Consider the following 25,251-nt stretch of genomic DNA (forward strand, 5'->3'; position numbering starts at 1 on the left):
TCGTGACAACAAGGAGATATGGGATAGACTAGTGAAATTTGAAAAAAAATATAAGATGGATCAGAAACATATTTAAAAAAACATGATGAGGACCATTGTCGAAAAATATTGTTTACGAAATAATCACTCACAGTGTATTTGAGGTTAAAACAGACCAGAAGAATGTAAACGTTTATAGTTTATATAAAGTTCTTGTTTATACGTCAAAGAGACAGAAACGATAGAAATTTGTAAACATAGAGGCATCATTTTCAGAGCAACTAGCTCATTCAGAAACAATTCAGGCGACAGACCAATATAGATATTCTATTTAAACGTCATTGTGGTCAATATTATTGTAGTATTAGTGCTCTCATTTACACATATTTTAGTTTAAATTAAGCTGGTGCAGCTTATTGTTTACAACAATAAGATTGAATTTCACATGTTAACTTAACTTTGTTTTCTTTCTTAGTTTCAGACCTATGTTTGGGAGATAACACGAGAAAAGTTAACTTTAGAAAGACTGAATGTGATTACGGATAATAGTATGAAGTCTATAATCGTAAAATCTTTAACTTATATGACTCTTGGAAGGTGTAGTCTTAATTATATAAATAAAGTTGGACAAAAACAAAGCAAGTAGTATATACAAAGGGTAATGTGCAATATGATATCTTATCCATGAACGTTTTATTATGAAATAGTTGTTAGAAACAATACACGTTATGAATGATTACAAGTGGTCAGACCAAAAATAGCATAATAAAAAAGACATGATTATTGTGAATAAAAACTCTTAGCATTTTATATGTATCAATAATATCCATTGTATTAAGAAATTTTGATCGATTAAATGGTGTCACTAAATGCGGTTATATTTTAATCGATGTCCCTTTTATGTTAATGAATTCAAATAGTTTCATTATTTATCTAAATGTCTAGGCAGAAGTCACGTATTTGGATGTATGACACTTTATCTATCGCATCTTTTAAATGAGATCATTCTGACCAAAAATCACCTCGTTCATCAAAATATTAGATGACATTAACAGTTTGTACCTCGTTATCCTTCATCAAATTATCAGATGACATTAACAGTTTGTCCAAACAGGTCATTCATTATAATCGAAAATTTGTGCTCCATTTCTTTTCATTGTAACAACTAAAATAATTAACATGTGAAATCCTACTCATGGTACATCTAGTTTTAAAACACAAAGCATGTTTTTCATTTCAATGGCACTTTAAATAAATAAGATAACCCATCACCTATATACATTAGATACATGTAAACGTTATATATCTTACTTCAATAGCCACATATCTACGTTGTTGCAATTACTTTACTGTTACTTTACCGAAACAGACTTTATGTATTTAAAGATGTAGTTATTTACGATATCAAAAATATTTGATATCAACAAATATACCGGAATACAACTTTGTAAATGAACCATATTAGTCCAGTAATGCTTGTTTTGATTTCTATGCTCTACTGTAAGTACTTTTTTATTTGCTGTTATAAATTGTGTATATTTTGATCATAGTATTTTACTTTTCTAGCCAAACATATATTTTGGTGGTTTGAGATGTTAATAAATTGTCAAATGATACACAAATTTTATCTGAATAAAACAATCGCTCAATTCTTAACTATATGCTGCATTCCACGATATTTGAATTCTTCATGACTGAAAAATTATAAAATACACACCACAAATATTTGTTAAATCGTATATGAGTATACTCATTTTTTAACCTCTGCTTGTGAACTGTTATTTTCCCAATAATACAAGCTAAGTAGACAGAACCTCAGTGTGACGTAAAATACAGATGGTGTTTTATTGAAATTGGATATAACAAAATGTCATACAAGTAAGCGTTTAGCTAGCTATAAAACCAGTTTTATCTACCATTTTGTACAGAAGAAAATACCTGTACAACGTCAGGAATATGACTCTTGCTATCCATTTGTTAGATGTGTTTGCCCTTTTTATTTTGTTGTTTGATTAGTGACTATCTGTTTTTAATTTTCATCAAAATTCGATTTGTTTGTGATTTAACTAATTAGATTATTTCAACTCATTGAATACTATTTCATTTTTGTTTGATTGACTCTTCAAAGCTGGATTTTAAAACATGTTGGCCACGATGATCGCTGAATAGACATTTTCAAAAAAGAGGGACGAAAGATACCAAAGGGACAGTCAAACTCGTAAATCTAAAACAAACTGACAAATGTACAGTAGTTGTCGTTTGTTTATGTAATATTTACGTGTTTCTCGTTTCTCGTTTTGTTTATATAGATTAGACCGTTGGTTTTCCCGTTTGAATGGTTTTACACTAGTAATTTTTGGGCCCTTTATAGCTTGTTGTTCGGTGTGAGCCAAGGCTCCGTGTTGAAGGCCGTACTTTAACCTATAATGGTTTAATTTTTAAATTGTTATTTGGATGGAGAGTTGTCTCATTGGCACTCACACCACATCTTCCTATATCTATTGACAAAGCCATGGCTTAAAATGAAAAAGACAAACAGAAAAACAATAGTACACATGACACAACATAGAAAACTAAAGAATAAACAACACGAACCCCACCAAAATACGCATCTTTTGCAGTCAATTTGGTTATTGTTATTGTAGAAATGTTAAATTATGATTCAAACCATTTTAACCTGATTCTACAGTTTGATGATTTATTGTGTTGTTACACTTTTGTCCTAGTTTCATTATTTTCAATGTTGCATTAGGTGTCAAAATATCTGTCATTTGTTTTGATTTTACATTATTGTCCCTGGCTAAGTAACGCGTGTTTAACAACATCACACACTGTATTTTAATGTCCAAAGTCATGTCAGGGGCCTATAAATTAGTTGTTTGCTTTTTGTTATATCTGTTGTTTAGATATTGGTTTTACATAAATTAATGTTGATTGGACTATTTTCGGATGTACGTCTAACATTTTGTTTGTAGCTGATTTTACGGTTTTGTTATTTTAACCGTATTTTTTGCTGAGATTGTCGTTTTGAATTTGGTTTATTAGTTGTTTCCATATAAATCATTCCACTCCTTATTTTATACATTTACTATAATATCAGACTATACAATTTGTAATTTCTTGCAATTTGAATACCAATCCATTATAGATCGGACTTTTAAAACTACAATTAAACATCATATGTCTGTAGTCAAAAACGCATCCGACCATCGCAAGTACAAATAAATGTAACATGTGTAAGGTCACCTGTCCCACTGAAGTACTATGCCCTTGTCTTTTTTATATCAATTTGCATAAAACCATGTAAAACAATAAATTTCAAGTGACTTTCATTTGTCTGAAGATTTATTATAAAGGTACATAAGTTAACTTGCTTACACCTGATGTTAATAAGTAATCAAATTGATGTACACTTGTCAGTAAATGCATACAGAGGCGTAAGCAGTTGATTTCAACAATTTAAATATATGTTTATGCAAGACTAATTGCATTGTGAATTACTATTAGTTGTAATAAGATACAAATGCACTTTTATTTATGAAAAAAAAACGTTGGAATGGACGAATGAGTAATGACATGATCAGGAAATACAACAGAATTCATATTTTATTACCTTTATGCATTATAAAATGAAAGGAGGCTTAGGATAATTGTCAAATAGAGGCAAAATGCTTAAACAATAAAAAGACATCTAGAGGTTAATTGAAGGTCTCCTGTTAATGTCTTACTTGATTCATACTCGCTGAAGTCCAGACAAGTTAACAGTTTATTAGAGAGAAAAACAAATAATCACAATCAATCCTGATTTTTGTTGGTGAAAATTATGACATTTAGAAGCAATTAGACACAAAACGAGAGTATTGACGTTAGACCGGTACATTACATACATTCCGGACCTAATGACTTGTAGTATCTTACCAGTAGTATCTTATAATTAAACGAATGTTCACAGTAAACGTGCTCAACTTACTGATCTGTTAATACAGGAATCAAGTCTACATCGCAAAAGATATAAGACATAATACTAGTAATAGATCTTTAACAGTGAAAAAAATCGTCATATTGTGCAATGTCTACTAATGAAGCATTTAAATCCCATTTTAAACAACTAATAAGAAACAGTTATTTTTTGTTTCTGTATTCCAAATTTTTTATACTTTTTTTCGTAACTCTTTTCTAGATATTAGAAGATGTGGTGTGAGTTCCAATGAGATAACTGTCCATCCAACTCACAATTTATAAAAAGTAAACAATTGTAAGTCAAAGTACGGTCTTCAACATGAAGTCTAGGCTCACACAGAACACCAAGCTATATAGGTCCCTGAAAATGACTAGGGTAAAACTTATTTGTGACCATTACTCTCCATTTTGAAATATGTAATAATCCAATTATTCCCCATTAAGGGGCAATCGGTGGCCGAGTTATTATCCATTTAACTTAGTCAACACTGAGGTTGTGATTTCGAATCCTGCATTGAACAGGTGCACTCGACTTCCGTCTTTTTAAACAGGGACTGAAGATATCAGAGGGACAGTCAAACTCATAGATTGAAAATAAACTCTCAACGCCATGGCTGAAAATTAAAAAAACAAACCAGACATATATTAGTACAGAAGACACAACATATGTACAAAAAAAAGACTAAGCAACACGAACACTACCAACAACTGGGGGTGATCAAAGGTGATCTGGAGAGGTAAGCAGATTTACTCCACATGTGGCACCCGTCTAGTTGCTTACAACTCTGGTAAATAGTCTAATTCGGTAGGTGAAATTCGCGAAAAGGGAAAGGTATTGTAGTTACGACATACGGAACATATCCGATGTACTGTTGCAAGATGAGAGAGTGTTTGATTGTATGTACTCTAAAAGATCTTTGGAATTTTAGTACTCACATCTGATTCATGCCAGCTCTATAGCTAGAATATGCAGGTTCGCAATAACTTTTGAGCCCGGCTTTGATTGCCGATTAAAAAATGTAAATAATTTAGAAAGAGGTTTCTTGGAGCACTTGGAAGTAATATATCGTTGTTTGTAAGGACATTTATGTACTTTAGGTATCCAATCCATTTCTTCATCTTTGGTTGAACAGACCTATGATTATTCAGGTTTTCTTCTTCGATAAGTGTCGTAAGGGTATATAATGAGTTTCCCATTGAACTAGCAATGCCTAATTCATTTATCAAGCAGTTTATGTAATGATATTTACACACAAAAACAATGTTGTTTGGGGCTTTATCTGCGGGGGGAAACATATTTGTCATGGAGATAGGACAAGTGTTTTGCAATCTTTGGGTCTTAAAAAATTGACGTTTCCTGTTAATTGGACCCATTTATTTTCTTAATTCTGATTTGAGTCAACGATCCATTGAAGAGGAGTATCTATGTCTTCTTGCTCCCGTTTAGCCCATTGCCTAGCATAATCTTGAATGAATCCATCGGTATTTTGAAATTTTATTTCCAATTGATGGATTAAGGCTCACGATATTTCGGATCTTTTGATAACAAGTTTCGCAGGGAAGTGTTATTGACAATGTTGAGGTCTCCGGTAATAACGTCGCCAGCCGGATAATACGTGAATTGTGAACTTGTACAGATGCAATCAGGAGGTTTAGACATGAAGTCGTCAATGTTGAGATCCTGCAACGTGTTCTTTATTGACGATGATTGTCATTTCAAAGGTCAGGGGTTCTTTCCTTGAAATCCACCACTGACCATTGATCACCACGAAATAGCACAAAAGTATTGAATGTGGCGTTAAACACCAATCAATTAATCAATTATTCCCTATCATTCTTGAATGTTGTAATCAGTATATTCTTTATAAACCTCATCAACGTCCTTACAATTCTAATCCGTACCATTATATAACGATATCGGTTGAAACATAAACGCTGGTGTAAATAATCAAGGCAGTAAAGACAAATAAAAACATTTCAAACTGAATATTTTAGTCTGCAAACAATACAGTCCAGTCACACCCAGAAGTACATACTGAAAGAACACGACAAAGCATTTTCTGCACAAACATCCCACCATACGTCCAATCATATCCAATATCAACATCCTATATTAATATGGCAAAGCATACCCTACGTCACAAAACATTCCCCGGCAGCCTTAATAGTAAATCCTTAAGGAACTCGATGAAACATTTCCTTCGTCAAAAACATTCCCTGTCACAAAAATGAGAAAATCACCAAAGAATATGAACATCGCCATCAACAAAAATATGACCCGACACACGTCCATTCACACCCTATATTAAATTATGGAGGAACATGAGAAAGAGTCCCTTCAATTCACACCCGATAGTAAATCATCAAAGAACATAATAAAGTAGCCCCAACAGCACCGATTTCAGTTTAGGTCAAATGTTTATGGGTGATATACAATTTGTCTTTATCTAAAGAAATATTACATCATATGTGGACTAATAAAATGTACACATTGAAAGTCGGACCGTGCAACAGTAATCAACAATTTTTGAAAAGATCAATTTTGTTCGGGGATTATCACTCCCTTGCCATTATTGGTATAAAAGTTACGAGACTACTTCAAAGTAAATCCTATCGTTTTGTTTTCAATTTGATATTTCGCATGCTTTCCTTTACACCATTCTGGACATATTGCTCTTAGTATTTTTGTTGCAGTTCAATTTAATTTTGTGTGTAATTGTCTTTTTCCAAACTGTTTTGTTCATATTTTTGAATTGGTTTATCAACCACGTCTTTTGGGGCCAAAATCGTATCATATTCCCTTTTAAAGTCATGTCACGGCCAGTCTAGCAGTTTATGTTAAATAGTAAAAGTTAAGATAATGCAGATAAATCTTACATTCTTAAATCTGGGCATCATTGTTCATGAACTATGTACACTTAGTTATGGCAAGGAAGGGACAGAATTGAAACAACATTTTCATGCGTGCGCATATTTTTGTTTTTATTTAACTTTATCCGGAACGATTAGAGCCAAAGCCAAAGATGTATTAATCCGAATAATTAACTCACTCTCCGTAATCGATTTATCCTACTTGCGACGGCCTGAATATTCAATTAAAAAAAAACATATTTGATTAGTGGCCTGAAAAAGAAGCGATCAATCAGGAATCATCTCAAATTTGTTTTAGATAAGTGAATCCCGAGCAAATTCCGAATTTCTGATTTTCGTTACCTTTTGAGTGATTTCCTTTGTTGTTTTACCTATGTTTGATTCTGCTTTAATTGTTAATGATATTTGACCATCGACTAACTGCTTTTGTTTCTTGCTGTAGTTGTGTCTGTAGTAAACGCTGACCATCATATACGGTATGCGGAACTGCACAGTAATGATTTTCTGGAACACGGGTTGGACGAAGGTTGGCTAACCATTAATGCCTCCTCTAACTGGATTATCAAGTTATATGCACTCAATGATGAATGCTGGAAGGTAGTTATAACTAACATGTCCAGTTATACTTATTTATGTAAAGCTTGAAATCAATTCAATTATATCACCCATTCATACATATGTACTAGACATTTATTAGCAACTAGATGCACTTATTAATCTATTATCCCGTTAAAACCATTCAACGATCGATACTGAAAAGTCAGTATGACTAAATAGGCCAATGATAACCGCACAACGGTGAATTTCAAATGGTTATCAGTTTTGCATACAGTTTGACTGATGCAATATTGGGAGCTGGACATACATTATCACTCTATCGTATAATTGACGTGTATGAATCAGAATCTATTTTAAAAAAAATTAAATATACTACAATATATATAGTTTAGGGAACAGCTAAAGGACGTCTCCGGGTGCGGAAATTTCTCGCTGCATTAAAGACCTGTTGGTGACCTGTTCTGCTGTTTTCTGTTCTATGGTCGGGTTGTTGTCTCTTTGACACATTCCCCATTTCCATCCTCAATTTAAATGCATATGTTGTTATTCTTAAGAAACTCCTTTTTCAGTATTTTATTTTTTAAGTTTGAAAATCCTTCTGTTTATTTTCACGATGACTACTTTTTGCAAAAATTGTATTTTAAAGGGCTATTCAAAGTAATACAATATAACAAAAGAGGAAAAGCTACGAAAGGACATAACTATTAACGTATCGCTTTAGATTTAAACAATCAGTATAAACCAATCATTTTAAAGTACTAATATGTAAATGAATAAGAGAGTAAAAGAATAAGATATGAAAACAATATTTAAGAACTTTAATTATGTAAATAACAAATCATAACCATTACTTACAGTGTCCATTTGTTCACGTGACTACAATACCAGATACAGCTTCCCAAATGACTTTACCAGTTAATACTACTTTTGGAACTACTATTGTCTTAAAACGAAAACACCCTAGTAAAGATATCGAGGAAGATTTCTGCAGGTAATATTTTTTTATCCAAATGGTATTTTTTTTGTATTTTTCTTAATATTTCAGTGGATTTCAGTTACATTACATAAAAAGAAAAGTCTTTTTCTAATGTCTTATTTTATGTTATACTTTTGATTAAAAACATTTTCTATGTTGTCTTAAGGGAGCTACAATATTTAAAAATTTGTAATGACACGAACAGGACAGTGATATGTAGATTAACGGTATTTTTCAATGTGCAATGCTCATCAACTTCTTACTTTGTTTGGGTGTTTTAAACTTTTTTGGATTCGAGCGTCACTGATGAGTTTTTTGTAGACAAAGCGCGTCTGGCGTAAATATAAAATTTAGTGCTGGTATCTATATGAGTTTATTTGCAACGTGTTCAACAATGAAAATAGAGCTACTGATTTAATGTAGGTTTCATAAGAAATTTACAGAAGGAGGGAATTACTGGTTGTTTGTAGATGATGAAACATACAAGTCAGAAGAATGTGACGTTCTCCTTATTAACCATCCATTACCTGCTGAAATGCGTACGTATAAATATGTAGTACTCTTTTAAAAGTCTTTACTAGCTAAGAAGTGTGAGTTTATATACTTAAATTAGTATTAAAAAATATTTTTTCATATCAACCGCTTACTTGATGATAATTGTGATTCAAGAACCGTTCAATACTGTACATATATAGAGACGTCTAGAAACTTGTGTGATAATAAACACCTTTAACAGGCAAAGTCACAAATCATATAGATAACTCCTACTTTTTTTTATGTCATTTTTTTTTCTGCTAAATTTCGAACATTAAGGACATTAATCGAGCAACCGCTGATCAATTATCTAACAAATGAATTATTGTAGTGGACAACCATATTATCCAATGATGTCGGATAACATAACACAAACAAGCAATTATCTGCACAATCAAATGCATCTCCACTAGGAAGGATGCAAACGAAAACAAACAAGCTTTTTACATTTTATATCTTCAGAACCAAAACTTTGCAGGTTAATTTTGCAGAATTTTTTATTTGCCTTTTTAGCAATTCTTTACGTGTTCCTGGTTCTATGTGCATTGCCAGTTCTAATCGTTCTAGCAAAATTCGTTTTTGGGTAAGCATTAATGTAATGTATCATCACTTTAAAACCGTAATATTTTTAAAGTACTTTTATTTAACGATATTTTCAAATCTATCGTAATCACTTGTCCTCCACCAGACATTTCAGCGTCGTTATACACCAACTTTGATACATTACGTTACATTACGCGGATACTAACGTTTTTTCAAGTTAAATGGGAAACTTACCTAATAATTATGTGTTCAATGTTTTAAAGTTGACCTACTAAAGTCTTCAAAACAATCAATAAAATTTCAAAACAAGGCACTTTTTATTATTTACTGTCGAAATGCCAATCTGAAGCAGACAAATTGACGCCGTTCATGTTAATTAAAAGTGTATGATATATGTGCCTCTGTAAGTGAAACAGACCACAATTTATCCTCAAAAGCAATATTTAAGTTTTGTATTTTAACTCCGGAAACCTTTGATCCACCCAACTTCCTAGTAAGCAAGACCCCAAAAAAGGATGCAATGTTATCAAGATTTGACCAAACATGTCTTAACTTCTATTTACTGCTTTACTGAAAAAATGAAACCTACACTAGTGGCAATTCTTAATTGACATTTTGTTCAAAAGAATACCCTAGCTGTACTTGGCAAAACATTTAAAAAAAATTGGTGTCAACTTTGAACTTACTTGACCTTTTTGCATTTTCTATTCCAGCGTGAATGATGAAATGAAGGTCTGTTGTTCAAACTCGTTAGACTGATAAAAAGGCTTGTATCTATAATGATTTAGGGTCGCTTAAATGTCTAAACTTTCCAGAAATGGATTATTTCACTTATAAGCTTTATGTTCTTAAAGGATTATTTTAGTGTTTAGTATGGTAGGTGCTTATGTGAATTCAATGGTGAGCAAGTCTACATGTTCACTTGTTTGCATCATACAGTTCAAACCGATGTTGGCGTTCCATCTATAATTCTAATTTATTTAAATCTCAACGTTTTATGTTGATCTCAATTGCTTTTAATTTTTATTCATCTAGAAAAGCAAGGAAAAGTTCATCATTAGATGTAACCGAACCATCGACTAAATCGAAGAAGGATCTGAAATTATCGGTAAGGCAGTCAAAATGTGTTGCTGTGTTGGTACCAATTATGTATGTTTGTTTAGTTCACGCATCATCAAAAATATTATTAAATTTGATGCGACTGACATGCAAGTCAGAGGTTCAGCGCTATAAAACCAGGTTCAATCCACCATTTTCAACATTTGAAAATGCCTCTACCAAGTCAGGAATATGACAGTTGTTGTCTATTCGTTTTTGATGTGTTTTGTCATTTGATTTTGCCTTGTGATTATGGACTTTCCGATTTAATTGTCCTCTGAGTTCAGTATTTTTGTGATTTTACTTTTTTTGGGGTATACACGGTGTTGGTTTTTTATCATTTTTATTCTTTAAATTCATTTTCTAAATTATACTTTTATCAATTAAAAGTTACGAGATAAACAAAAAGTTTATTTGTTTGTACACTTTAGTCGTTCCTTTTCAATATTTAAATCAGAGAAATGTAACGGTTTACATAGAGGGCAATACTCTTTATAATCATTTTCTTTAATATGAATTTGAAATATAGAATATGGCCAGATAAATAGTTATTTTGGATGGAGAATTGTCTCATTGGCACTCAGACAACATCTTCCTATATCTATTTAGAATTGTCTTGCTTCGTAAACGATAACTATCATTCATATCCTTCGTGACATTATTTCATTTACAGAGTCATCACACAAAGAGTCAGGCACAAGACAATGGGCAAACGACAGAAGTTGAAATACAACCAGAGGAATCTTCGTCTACCAAAGATCATAAGAGAACCCGTTTGAAATCATTGGATACGTTTAGAGGGTACGTCACATATTCTTGTCTTTGTTTAAAAACAAACCACCTTTTTCATTAATAAATACTTTTGCAGTCTTCATTTTAAAAACTTGTTCATTTCATTATAGCCGATTATTTCTTTCCTGACCGGTTAATTATTTTTCCATTATGATTTGGTTAAAATCCAATGGTATTGCTTGAATAGGGAAGTCAAGCTTTTGTAATTTGTTTAGATTAAGCTTGGTTGTAATGATTTTTGTGACAATTAATATGATTTGTTAAGATTAACCTTGACTGTAATGGTATTTGTTATAATTGAGCTTTAACTTGTTTAGATTAAGCTTGTTTGTAATGATACTTGTTATAATTGAGTTGTAATTTGTTTAGATTAAGCTTGACTGCAATGGTATTTGCTGTAATTGAGTTATAATTTGTTTAGATTAAGCTTGGTGGTAATGATATTTGTGATAATTGAGTTGTAATTTGTTTAGATTAAGCTTGACTGCAATGGTATTTGCTGTAATTGAGTTATAATTTGTTTAGATTAAGCTTGGTGGTAATGATATTTGTGATAATTGAGTTATAATTTGTTTAGATTAAGCTTGGTTGTAATGATATTTGTGTTAATTGAGTTATAATTTGTTTAGAATAAGCTTGGATGTAATAATATTTGTTATAATTGAGTTATTATTTGTTTAGATTAAGCTTGGTTGTAATGATTTTTGTAAACTATGGTGGAGGAGGGTACTGGTTCTTTGACCACCCGCCATGGAATGGTCTGACAGTAGCAGATTTAGTGTTTCCTTGGTAAGTTTCTCGATGTCCCTGCATTTTAACGATTAGTCCCCGATAGCATTACCAACTTAGCATCACCATATTTTGGGCTTACAGGAATTATGTTGATTTTCTGTAGATCGACTGTAAAGGTTGTTTTTAACTCAGAAAAAAATCCCTCCCCTCATTATGTGACAAAGCTTTACGAAATGTTTGATTCAAATTATTTCAAACTTCGTTATTTAATTATAAGCATGGTAATATATCATTGGTACTTTATTTATTTGCATAATTTGAAGTTTCTCAGTTATATAAACTTCTAAAAAAACATCTTATTATGGACGTTGATTTTTATGACCTTTTGATACTTGTAATAACATTAAATATTATTGTTTTGTAGTAAAAAGAAAAATCACAAAAAATACTGAACTCCGAGAAATTTCAAGAAAGACTGTCTCTTGACAAATGGCAAAATCAAAAACTTAAACACTTCAAACGAATGGGTAACAATTATGTTATTGAAAGTTTGCTATTCATGTTATTTTCAGGAATATGACAGTTGTTCTTCATTCGTTTTTTTTTAAATTTCTATTTACTAGATAAATGTATTAACCGTATATTAAATAGAAAAAAAAACGTTAATTACAATATTCAAAATTTGAATATGCAAACTTTTACCGTGAAATGTCTTCAAGATTATTGTAGCGGAATTTGATGAGACTGTTATTAAAGTGAGAGGGTTAACGCTATAGAACCAGGTTTAATCCACCATTTTCTACATTTGAAAATGCCTGTACCAAGTCAGGATTATGACAGTTCTTGTCCATTCGTTTTTGATGCGTATTGTTTTTTGATTTTGCCATGTGATTATGGACTTTCCAAATTGATTTTCCTCTGAGTTCAGTATTTTTGTGATTTTACTTTTTACATGGTTGTGCTTTATTTTCAGGTTTATTTTCATAATGGGAACTTCAATGAATTTTTCGTTTAAAGGGATGATCAGACGGAATAATACAAAATGTCAGATATTACTGAAAATAATCAAACGATCTGCGCTTTTGTTTGCCTTCGGTATTATTCTTAACACTAATTGGGGACGTAAGTATACAGCTTTATGATCAATATTACTAAATTGAGTTTTTGGGTCTACATCATTGTGACGGAAAAGAAAGAAAACAGAAGCCAAACAAGTATTAAGCTGAAGAGCAGAAACGGACTATAATATAACAATGGTCATTTTCCTGACTTAGTATAGGACATTTTAAGAGAAAAAAACATATTGAGAACAACATAGACTTGACTTTTATTTCATAGTACATACGATAGAGTGATTGGTGTTATCTTTCATTTCAGTTTTTTTATCATTAAGGTGTCTCATCTAAAATCATGAAAATATCTCTCTATCAAATTTTGTTAAATAACATGAAATAATAAAAGTATTGTGAATGTTACTTTTAAGAGTTGTTTAGAAATAAAAGACGTTCACATGATCTAGTGAAGATATAAAATTTTTAATAACTTTTAGTAAGGATACTATTCATGCATTAATGAGTCCATATGTGAACCAACAGAAGTGTTTGTCTTTTAATTTTTTATTTTACACTTATAATTCTATGTCATCTCTTATTTCATTAAGGTTTGATCTCAATTGACTCTCAATTTTCAATTCCAACAGTAAGCTGCGTTCAATTGCAGAATTATTTGTTTGTAAAGACGAAATGTACATACATTTACCGAAGTACTGGTTACCGGGTAGATGTACACTGTGGGACTGATTGTACTATCGCGGGTTTACTGTAACCTAGTCAAAGTAACTAACGACACAAACTACATGTGTTTCCAAATGAAAGTAAAAAAAACATTATAAGTTAAGCTCGAGTTCAAAAATTAAGTTACCCAAACGGCTTTACCAAATTATTTACAATCTTATTTTTCTAGAATATATGAATTGTCAGTAATACATGTGAGGGATAAGGGACAAATCATGCCATAATCTCTTTAATAATTCATGAACTGCAATTACATTTAGTAGCCCTTCAGACGACTAATATTCATAACGTGATGTTTTCATTTTTGTAGCTGTCGACTTGGAACATATTCGGATTCCTGGTGTTTTACAAAGATTCAGTTTGACGTACCTTGTGTTAGCTATAATAGAGTTAATATTCATAAGAAATTACAATATTCCAAAGGTAAGATAAAGATTTAGTTTGACATACCTTGTGTTAGCTATAATAGAGCTAATATTCATAAGAAATTACAATATTCCAAAGGTCAGATAAAGATTTAGTTTGACGTACCTTGTGTTAGCTATAATAGAGCTAATATTCATAAGAAATTACAATGTTCCAAAGGTAAGACAAATATGCAGTTTGACGTGCCTTGTGTTAGTTATAATAGAATAGAGCTAATATTTATAAGAAATAACAATATTCCAAAGGTAAGATAAGAATTTAGTTTGACGTTTCTTGTTTAAGTTATAATTGAGCTAATATTCATAAGAAATTACAATATTCCGAAGGTACATGTAAGACAAATTAAAAAAAAGTACTCTCTAAAGATGGAAAATATTTTTTTGATAAACAGCATATTATTCTGTGGGTAAACCCTATTAAATATAATTATAGATCCCTTATATTAAAACGAGGTGACACATATTAATCGGACATCGAAAAGCACCAAAATAACCAAAATCGCTTCATTCGTCTTTTATTTGTATAACACATTTCGAATTACTTGATATAATGATTTTCATAAGATTCAATTCATCCAACTTTATATGTGTTGAGTATGGTAATTATTGTGTATATATTTCAGGAAAGAAGTTGTGCTCCACTGAATGATATCTTATCTTTGGCACCGCAGTGGATCATTTCCCTTGGTATTCTCGCAGCTTATGTTGGACTCACACTCAAGCTAGAGTTTCCAGGATGTCCAACGTTTGTGTGATATGTTTACTTATATATTTATTTGCTTTTTAAAAATACTCAAGCAGATACAACTGATGAAAACACGTTGTAAAGCTTGATAAAAAACATATGCAATCGATTTTCATCTAAACTAGCAATGATTTTTAAATAAACTGCATCAGGCATGCACGAGATCAGACGTTTTGAGACAAACATTTAGAGCACAAACAAATGGATGAAACTCATATAACAGATGTATATTCATATATTTAAAATTTTATAAAATCGTATTAAATAGATTTCCATGAACAATTCACATCTTTATAAGATACTTAATGCAACACAGTATGTACAGGTACCACTATATAAAACCAGATACATCAGTTAATAAGGGATATTTAAAATTCATAAGTCGACTAATAACCCCATTGGAAAAACGAATAATAATGAAAACGTAAATGAGTACAACAAACAGGACAAGTAAAAATGAAGACTGAGTAATCCGAGCCTTATCAAAAACAGAGATGGTCGCAGAAGTCCTGGATGGGAACACATAACCTGGTTTCGCATGTGACGATGTTTACCTTCAAAAGCTGAAAGAGAGTAAAAACATGCTTATATAGCGTATTTGAAGGAAATAAAATTTTAATCAATTAAAAAGTATCCTATGAAAGTAGCCATATATGGAGGTTACATGATGAAGTTTTGTATTTATACAGTGGTTATATTGGACCTGGTGGGTTACATGATGGTGGAAAACATTACAACTGTACCGGAGGGGCGGCACAATATATAGATGTATTAGTGCTTGGTAAAAATCATATCTATGGCAATCCAACTCCTAAGGTAAACACTTCAACTTGCAAAGAGCAACACAGTACATCGATATGCTAGTGCTTGGCAAAAATCATATATATATAACCATAAAACTGCTAAACTGTAAATAAAATTAGTGTACGACAGGGACACTACTGTACATCGATATATAAAGGCTTCGTTGCACTCATGGCTATGATCTTCCAACTACTCAATGTATGCTTTACTAGCGCTTTGAAAAAATATCTATATGGTCAAGGTCACCAATGGGTTTTCAAAATGACAATGATACTTAAATGAACAACGGACAACTGATAGATACTGATATGACAGCTCCAGACATGAATAAAACTGATTAATTGAAAGAATAGGTCTTACTTATATTAAAATCAGGTGCAATTTCTTACGTTAGGGTTAAATATCATACCATCATAAAAAAAAATATGAGAAGACCATAACCCATATCATGCCAAAAACTGGTTTTAGAATAATTGTTTTTGTGTTTATGGAAAGACCCTGTAAGTGAATCAATATTAACATTACAAAAGTATGCCATCTTCAATGACCTGACAACAGTATTGAAACTATATCCTCTCTCAATAAGTCTGTTTAAATGTTTTGTTAGATTTTGATGTGAATGCCGACATTTGTGTGCGTTGTAAAGAATATGACAAAAAGGATTGGATTTAGATTGTAATTACACCTTATGTGTATTTTTCACCAATTCACTGTTATAAAATGAATATCGTTAATTTTTTTAACGACGCCGGGGTATTTGCCAAAAGCATATGCCTTTTTTACCCTCTCTGCCGTGGTATTTGTCAAAAAATACTCTATCCGACTGGACGCTTGTAGCATCACGATCATCAATGCGTTTTTGAACATTAACATTCGGTGTAATTAAACAGATATATCATGTTCTTGAGGGGTATTTGCGAAAAATACCAGTCTTAAGAATGAATTTCCCTCGCCTTCCGACTCGTGAAATTAAACATTCCCGCGACTGGTATTTTTCGCAAAAACCCCTCCTTAACATGATATATCTGTTTGAAAAACAGTTAAAACACATGTAATAAAGCTTTCAAATTTTTACAGAAGATATACCAAACTACTGCACCACATGATCCTGAAGGAATTCTGGGAACTTTGACGTCTATATTTCTTTGTTTTTTGGGGTTACAGGTAAGATATAGACTTGGTTCATAGGTAACAACATGACTTAGTTATCCAAAAACCAATATATATGTTGTATATAAACAAATATTTAACATATGATGTTTTAAGTAAACATATTATGACAACAAAGGATTGTTTTTCATTGTCTTCTATGAAATAAAATTTTCTTGAAAGAGAAGTATAGCTGTTTGTGTGACTAGCTGTCGTATCAACAATAAACCAAAATAACATAAAAAAAATGCATTTTCAAATACAGGAAAAAAACTATTCCAAAGCATAATAAGAAGTGATAGAGTTCGTGACTATTGGTTCTGTAGCATTAGGATTCAAATCGCAAAACGGGTTTTTTTGTAATTGTATCGTGTCATTGAAATCGAAGTTTTACAACAAGTTTCACAACGTTGAATAAAATACTGGACAAAGATATGAAGAAAACAACGTGTATACACCATACATTGAGTCAATCGGAAACCTATTGTATCTACTACGTAGAGTAAACACTATTCGGCATTTATCATGGACTGTTTTGATGTTGATTGTTTGATGATCTGTGATACTAGCTACACTGGTTGTAGCAAGGACTATTTCATAGCGCAGGTTGATTACCTGCAAAAAACAATATTTGACTGTAGTATGGAGGCTTGGTTGATGCTAAGCTGATCAAATTTGGCTTCAACGTATTTAAATGTGTGAACGTTGAAAAAGCAGATGGCTTCAACCAAATATGGTGTCTGATGTTTTTAAGCTTATAACGCGTTGGTATCTTTTTTGAAAAACGGATTAGATATCTGCTCTTTTGTGTGTATCGTTAGTTTGTTGGGTGTCCGATATCGAACTTTAAATGTTGTAAATTGGATAAGATATACCCGATATCGAACTTTAAAAGCGTTCAGTTTGTTAACATCCTTGTAACACATTCTTGAATTTGTTGTTATTTTTGGACTTATTAATTGATAATTATCATGTTTCAACTATAAAAAACATTGGCGTTTTTAATTCTTGATACATTTGACTTGGTAGATAGTTATCAAATATGAATGAATAAGGTACATCTTTAACTAAAATATCTGTTTTTAGGCTGGCAGAATACTGATTTGTTTTCAATCACATAAAGAAAGAATCATCAGGTGGATTATATGGGGTGTATTAACAGTAAGTAAAGATTCATACTTTGTAAATAAAGAACACGGCCGACACTCGGCTAACCGAGAGATAGGTCGGTTAATCTATATTGAGTATGCGGCTATATCGGCGGTGGGTCTGTTAATCGGGTTGGCTAAAGTCTGTTAAGAGTAAAACTCACAATTTAATGTTAAACTCTGTTAAATATACAGATTTTTTGGCATATTATGAGAATCACATCAAAAAAAGAAAAGTGTCTGACAAAATGATATCTATCATAGAACATTTTCCGCCATTAAAAAAAATGCATAGCCTGCGCAATTTTGAGTAAAACGAAAAGGCGTCGCGCAAGTATGTGTTTTTATGCTTGTACGCATAGCAATATTTTAGATCTAGCTCACTTTTAAATTATAGTTTTTCATAGTTATCAAAAGTACCAGGATTCATGTGTGACGTCATGCTGTTTCTAAATTTTATAAATTCTAATGTAGCATAACGTTTGCCTTTTCGCCATCGTATGTGACGTCATTTTTTTAATTGCGTTTACGCCTGGACTGATTCTGGTGTGTCTATGCTGTATTGAACTTGGCATCATGTATTCGGGTTGAGTTTTCTGTAATAAGTTAATACTTAAGTTTCATTATGAATATATCTTTCACATTCATTTGTTAAAATTTACTGTTTGCAATAGCATGAATCGTTCTATATAATAGTGTTCTTATCCCGGGCATAATACAATGCCGTATTTAGCAAAACCTTTTCAACTTTTGATCTTCAGTGCTGTACAACTTTGTACTTTTTTCACTTTCGATCTTGTATATCTGGGCGTTATGTATTCGGGTTTAGTTTTCTGTAATTAGTTTTTACTTCAGTTTCATTATGTATATCTCTTTCATATTCATTTGTTAAAATTTACTGTTTGCAATAGTGTGAATTTTGTTTTATATAATATGAATGTTCTTATCCTGGGCATACAAACAATGCCGTATTTGGCAAAACCTTTTCAACTTTTGATCTTCAGTGCTGTACAATTTTGTATTTTTTTCGTCACTGGTGAGTCTCGTGTGGACTAGACGCGTTTTTTGGCGTATTGAATTTTAAACCTGATGCTTTTTGTTATCTATTAATCATGCTTTTCTTTGTCTAATATGTTCTGCTTTTTATTTGTATTGTAGTCCTGTAATATTTTGTTTTCATTTCAATGTTATATTTAACTGTGCCATTAAAGTGCGAGGTTTGGCATGCCTTAAAACCAGGTTCAACCCACCACTTTTATTCCCCTTTAAAAGTGTCCTGTACCAAGTCAGGAAGATGGCCATTGTTATAATATTGTTCGTTTCTGTGTGTGTGTTGCATTTTAACGTTGAGTCGTTTCTGTTTTCTCTTATTTTTTAGATAAGACGTGGCACGGTACTTGTCTATCCCATATTCATGTTTTTGGTTTTGATGTTATATTTGTTATTCTCGTGGTGTATTGTCTGTTGCTTGGTCCGTTTCTGTGTGCTGTTGCGTTTCGGTGTTGTGTCGTTGTTCTCCTCTTATATTTAATGCGTTTCCCTCGGTTTTGGTTTGTTGCCCCGATTTTGTTTTTTGTCCCTGGATTTATGAGTTTTGAACAGCGGTATACTACTGTTGCCTTTATTTAGATAAAAGGCCAAAAATCATTTTTAGATATGATTTAAAGGACACAAAGTAGTACTTTGGTTCTAAAAAAAGCAATTGTCGTTGATGAATATTTCATAATTGTTATATAAGTTGAGTTATACCACATTTTAATGAATATAAGGGGAATACAGTCTGTTAATGGGTTGGATAATTTAAATCGTGTCAGTTAAGAGTTATTTAGCCACGACATTTTCACATTGAAAAAAATAAGATGTACTTGTGACGAAAAAATTACAATACAGTGCAACAGTATCCTTATAGAAAGAGCAATTTTTTTTTCTCTGCATTTCATTAAAAGGGTGTGTCACTTCAAATTAGCGTCATATGGACTGATCGGCTGCTCGAATTCGCATGAATTTATTCTTTACGCCAAGTTATCAGCCTTATTTTTTTGTCTGTTCAAAATCTGTAACATCTATGAATCTGTAATGTGTTGCAATGCAGGTGGTTAAATTCTATGCGTTTTCTTTATAAGGCTTTTTTACCTCAGGAATAGAATATCTTATGCCGGCGTCACACATTGGCGGATAGACCGGCGTGCACCAAACCTACAGAGAAAACTGACAAAGTCGGTATACTTTAGTTGCACGCCATAAAAATGCTTAGCAATTGTTCAAAGCGCGTTGCATAAGTTTGGAGGTCGTCGAAATACAAAGGTAAAATTGAGAAACGAAATGGGGAATGTGTCAAAGCGACAACAACCCGACCATAGAACAGGCAACAGATAAAGGCCACCAATGGGTCTTCAATGTTGAGAAAAACTCAAGCACCCGTAGGCGTCCTTCAGCTGGCCCCTTAAAACTATGTATACTAGTACAGTGTTAATGGACGGACGTCATAATAAACTCCGAATGATACACAAGAAATTAAAAATCATATAAGACTAACAAAGGCCAGAGGCTCCTGACTTGGGACAGGCGTAAAATTGCGGAAGGGATAATATATATAGGAAGATGTGGTGTGAGTGCCAATGAGACAACTCTCCATCCAAATAACAATTTAAAAAGTAAACCATTATAGATTAAAGTACGGCCTTCAACACGGAGCCTTGGCTCACACCGAACAACAAGCTATAAAGGGCCCCAAAATTACTAGTGTAAAACCATTCAAACGGGAAAACCGAATTTAATCTATATAAACAAAACGAGAAACGAGAAACACGTATATATTACATAAACAAACGACAACTACTGTACATCAGATAAACATGTTTATGAGATATCAACCCTCCCCCTATACCTCTAGCCACTGAATGAAAGTAAATACGCTTGATTAACGCTACAACCCGAGGAAATTTTTATGCAGCATAAAAAACACACAACATACATTTTGTACGTTTCTTGAATGCCGGATATACGCTTAGCCTAAGGTACGCTTCTAGTACGCCAATGAACGATTTTTAACACGCCGGAGCTATACGCTGATGTGTGACGCCGGTATTAGTTGCATTTCATCAATGCTTTTCAACTTTGTTTTTGGCCTTTTAAACATTTCTTTCGAGCGTCACGATCACTGATGAGTTTTTCGTAGACGAAACGCGTGTCTGGCGTAAATATAAGGCGCAATTATCAAATTTCAGTCCTGGTATCTATGAGGAGTTTATTTCCGGTATGTTTTTTTCCTTTGTACCGAGTCATCATTCTCATTTTCTGCCGCCTAAGGAAATGTCTGTGCCAATTAAGTTCTAAACCGTGGTTCTAAACAAGAAATAGACATTAGTAAGTTTTTTTTTATATTAGTGTTGGGTGCTGATTTTATGTGTAACAACAAGACAATTTTACATTCCTGTAAATCACAATAAATGTATAGTATTAATTTTATTTTTCGAGTAATGATGTATTCCTATGATATCGTAAGTCATTTAGCCGACTCGCAGTCCGGAAAGGTGCTTGTTTTTCTATCGAGTGACATTCAAGGTGGTGTAGAGAAAGGTTGATGTTGAAAGGTTTGTCTATATGTGTTTGCATTATAAACATATTTCAGTTCACTTGATAAAAAAAATCAAAACATTACGAAGTTTATCTCTGATTTATGTACTTGTTAACTATGTAAATGACAAATTGGTGCCATTCATATCAATGAAACAGAATCCACATGATATATGCGACAATTCTTTAATGAAATTAATATTACTTTGATTTTACACTTTTTAAAATCATTTCTATCAGTTTTCAGATTCCATTGTCTATACTTATGTTTCATTGTTCATGTTCTGTTTCCATATATTCTAGCCACTAATCTTGAGCCTATCCCTTTATTCAGAAAACACCCCATATAGCAATTAAATTATACTAATAATGTCATTCATAACTCTTAACAGACCAATTAACAGACCGAGTTTTATACATCCGACCCATTAACAGACCATATTTTCATCAAAAATTGATTTATGTCACCAAAATACAGTTTCTCGTGTAGATTTTTCACATATTGATGTTACTGTGGTAAACAAACATAATGCCAGTCTTTCTTTGATGTTCAAAAGATTGCATGCAAGTAAACTCAACCAACTTGTTATTTTTGTGTACATTTTGTGTGTGTAAAATGTGTATAAATTTACTGACGAGTAACTCGCCTTTTCATTTTATAGATCGTTTATTGAAGCTAGAAAAAAAAGAATTACACTACTGGATTCAGTACTCCAAATCATTTTGTCAGACATAAATAGTTTTTATGATATAAATATAATTAAAAGTTATACAATGAAACATAATGACCTTGCACTGATTTTCACGATAACACCTGATTAACAGACTTTAGCCAACCCGATTAACAGACCCATCGCCGATATAGCCGCATACTGACCTATCTCTCGGTTAGCCGAGTGTCGGCCGTGAAGAAGGAGAGGGGAGACAAGAAGAGAGTGATACGGCGTCTGTATTGGGTCTATAATAATTCAAAAGAATACGGAAGTAGGGACAAACCGACGACGATTCCCTCGTGATTTAAAAAAAAACATATATATACAGTTCACTTTACGGTGTAACTTTCATATACTATCTCTAAGTTACAAATAGTGTCGGAAAGAACATTCAAACTCATTAATCGAAAATAAACTGAAAACGGCAAGACAAAAAATTCTGAAAAAAGTGCACAAGACTAACAACAGTTGTGACTGTTTTTAATATCCACCATAGAAATTTTGATTGTTACCATAACTTTTTGACAGGGAGTTGTCGGTGCGGTGTTATGCAAAGGGTCACAAAATGATGGATGGGTTCCTTTAAACAAAAATCTTTGGTAAGTTTTTTTGACATATTATTTATTTACGATAACTGTGATATTTCAATTTATGCAATTAGATGTTCATAATGACATATACCACTAGTCAGTACTTCTGTGTTTACATGAATTATCATTAATATGTTCATTGAAAACATTTAACAATAATTTCTCAAAATACTATTGAAAAATACCCTAGGGGCTTTATTTGGCAAATTCTTTCGAAAATGCTTCGTAATTGATTTTGACTATTTTACATTGTTATTCGAGAGTCTTTAATTGGTCTATTGTAGACGGAATGCGAGTCTGGCGTACAAAATTGTAAGCCTGGTATCTATGATAAGTTCATATACATGCTTGGGTCTTCAAATTATACAGATTTAATAAAGCGTTTTAGAAGAAACACCTGGTTTGAGAGCTAGCTAAACTCCCATTCGTGTGATATTTTTTTATTCGTTGATTGTTTGTACAGTATATAGTATACACTTGTACAAATTAAGGTAACTATTCAAACAATGAATATCATTATGTGTTCTTCATCTTTTCCTAATGTTTATATCAGATTAAAGTTTAGATGTATTCTAGGTCAATATCCTTCATCTTAGTGACAGCATCATTTGCCTTTCTGTTATTATCAGCAATGTACATTACAATAGACATCTTGAAAATATGGGAAGGAGACCCATTTATTTATCCTGGTAAGTAAGATACGTCTAAAGGAAATAATGATGACACCAATTTATCTCACACAACTACTTTGGTACAAGTAATTTTGATGTACAGTTCTAAAGATGCATTTCAATTGTACATCTGTAACACTGTTATAAAAAGGGGGATATAGATCGTATCACACAAGATGCAGTGGTAGAAACTATATGTTAAGCTTAAACACAGATTTAAAAATGTGCTGTTAATGTACAATTTTACAGAGTTGCAGTTTATATACAGCTTGTACTATAGCAGCTGTGTACCCAAGTCATTAATTTTTTTTCACTCTTTGAAATTCGAATAGAAATGTTTTGTGGGCCATATGTTGTCAGTAAGACCTGCTTTGCTGTCTCTGCTAGAATCAATTAATGTGAAATTTGCAATACTTCGTATAATGACTTTAAATATTCATAAAAACATAATTACACGTAACACATCTTTATACAAATTACCTCAAACAATCTACCTGTCTAATGTCTAGAATGAATTTTTCAGGAATGAATTCTATAGTGGTTTACTGTTGCCATGACATTTTCTACAGATTTTTCCCAGTGAACTGGCAGATCCATGATGATCATTTAAGTCTTCTATTGAAGGCTGTATGGGATACGTCAATATATGTTGTGCTTGCTTATGTGATGTTCAAAAAGAAAATATTTGTGGCACTCTAAACAGCTACATGACATCTTTGACAACAACACAGTCTACAAATTCAACTCATTCATTTGATTATATTTGCAGAACTTTGTTCATATATAGTTTGTGTCAGTCTTTTATTAGTATTGGCATTAATAAAAGTATTCAATTTTCATTTGATTTGATTTTTATATGATATTATTCATGTGGGAGATATAAATAGATAAGCAGGGGTGTGATTCACTTACCCTACCAGAGCACCAGAGGTCACTTGCTGTTTTTGATGGGATCAGATATATATTTGATTGGACGAAACAAGCAACAAGTGCACTAATTATAGAATAATCATATATTTGAACCTTTAATGGTATCACAACTCTGATTATTAATTACCTGATTTATATTACTGCAACAATACATATAGTGTCAAAGTATAAAGTAAACTTACTGTCTTATTCTTGGCTTGGTACTGTTATTTTCTCACAATCAAAATGGTGGAGTAAACCTGGTTTAATAGCTTAGTTTCACGTGTTTGACAGTTGCAAAACAATATCCATTATATTCACTGGTGGTAAGCGGATGGTCGTAGCTAAAAGTTACGACCATCTGGAGATGGGAGACAACTCTAGGGATACGTTTTTCTTTTTCGATTTTCGTGCAGTAAAAGGTTCATTTGAGCCAAACCGCTCGTCTCATACATACTATTGGGTGGTTCGGTGATATTAAAACCAAATTTGATGCATTAAAACATTCCAATTTTCGTAAAATAGTCATCCAAAAATTCCAGCATGATGGTCGTAACTAAAAAAACAAAAATGTTGAGGATGGTCGTAACGAAAAATTGGGATGGTCGTAACTCTGTTTTGAATAAGACCGAATAAGGCAAGTCAAGAGTTTTAAACGTGTCTTTATCATATGCATATATAATAT

At 32.2% G+C, this 25,251-nt stretch overlaps 1 protein-coding gene across 1 annotated transcript; it reads left to right on the forward strand.

The window, feature by feature from the left end:
- Positions 1-1,146: 1,146 nt before the first annotated feature.
- Positions 1,147-24,496, forward strand: LOC134704850 (heparan-alpha-glucosaminide N-acetyltransferase-like). Its single transcript, XM_063563633.1, has 17 exons — positions 1,147-1,479; positions 7,253-7,407; positions 8,226-8,359; positions 8,768-8,883; positions 9,392-9,461; positions 10,457-10,529; positions 11,193-11,320; positions 11,993-12,100; positions 13,017-13,165; positions 14,147-14,259; positions 14,885-15,006; positions 15,696-15,822; positions 16,888-16,974; positions 18,046-18,120; positions 22,925-22,995; positions 23,563-23,675; positions 24,181-24,496. The coding sequence occupies exons 1-17, from the start codon at positions 1,431-1,433 to the stop codon at positions 24,354-24,356; spliced, it is 1,866 nt and encodes a 621-aa protein (XP_063419703.1). The 5' UTR covers positions 1,147-1,430; the 3' UTR covers positions 24,357-24,496.
- The last annotated feature ends 755 nt before the right edge of the window (positions 24,497-25,251 follow it).

Source organism: Mytilus trossulus, chromosome 2 (genome assembly GCF_036588685.1).
Source record: "Mytilus trossulus isolate FHL-02 chromosome 2, PNRI_Mtr1.1.1.hap1, whole genome shotgun sequence".
In the NCBI taxonomy this organism is placed as follows: Eukaryota; Metazoa; Mollusca; class Bivalvia; order Mytilida; family Mytilidae; genus Mytilus; species Mytilus trossulus.

Coding starts and splice junctions, on each gene's coding strand:
- LOC134704850 (XM_063563633.1), top strand. CDS start 1,431: ATGAACCATATTAGTCCAGTAATGCTTGTTTTGATTTCTATGCTCTAC. Junction 7,408..8,225: donor TCAATGATGAATGCTGGAAG/GTAGTTATAACT, acceptor CATTACTTACAG/TGTCCATTTGTTCACGTGAC. Junction 18,121..22,924: donor TTATATGGGGTGTATTAACA/GTAAGTAAAGAT, acceptor ACTTTTTGACAG/GGAGTTGTCGGTGCGGTGTT.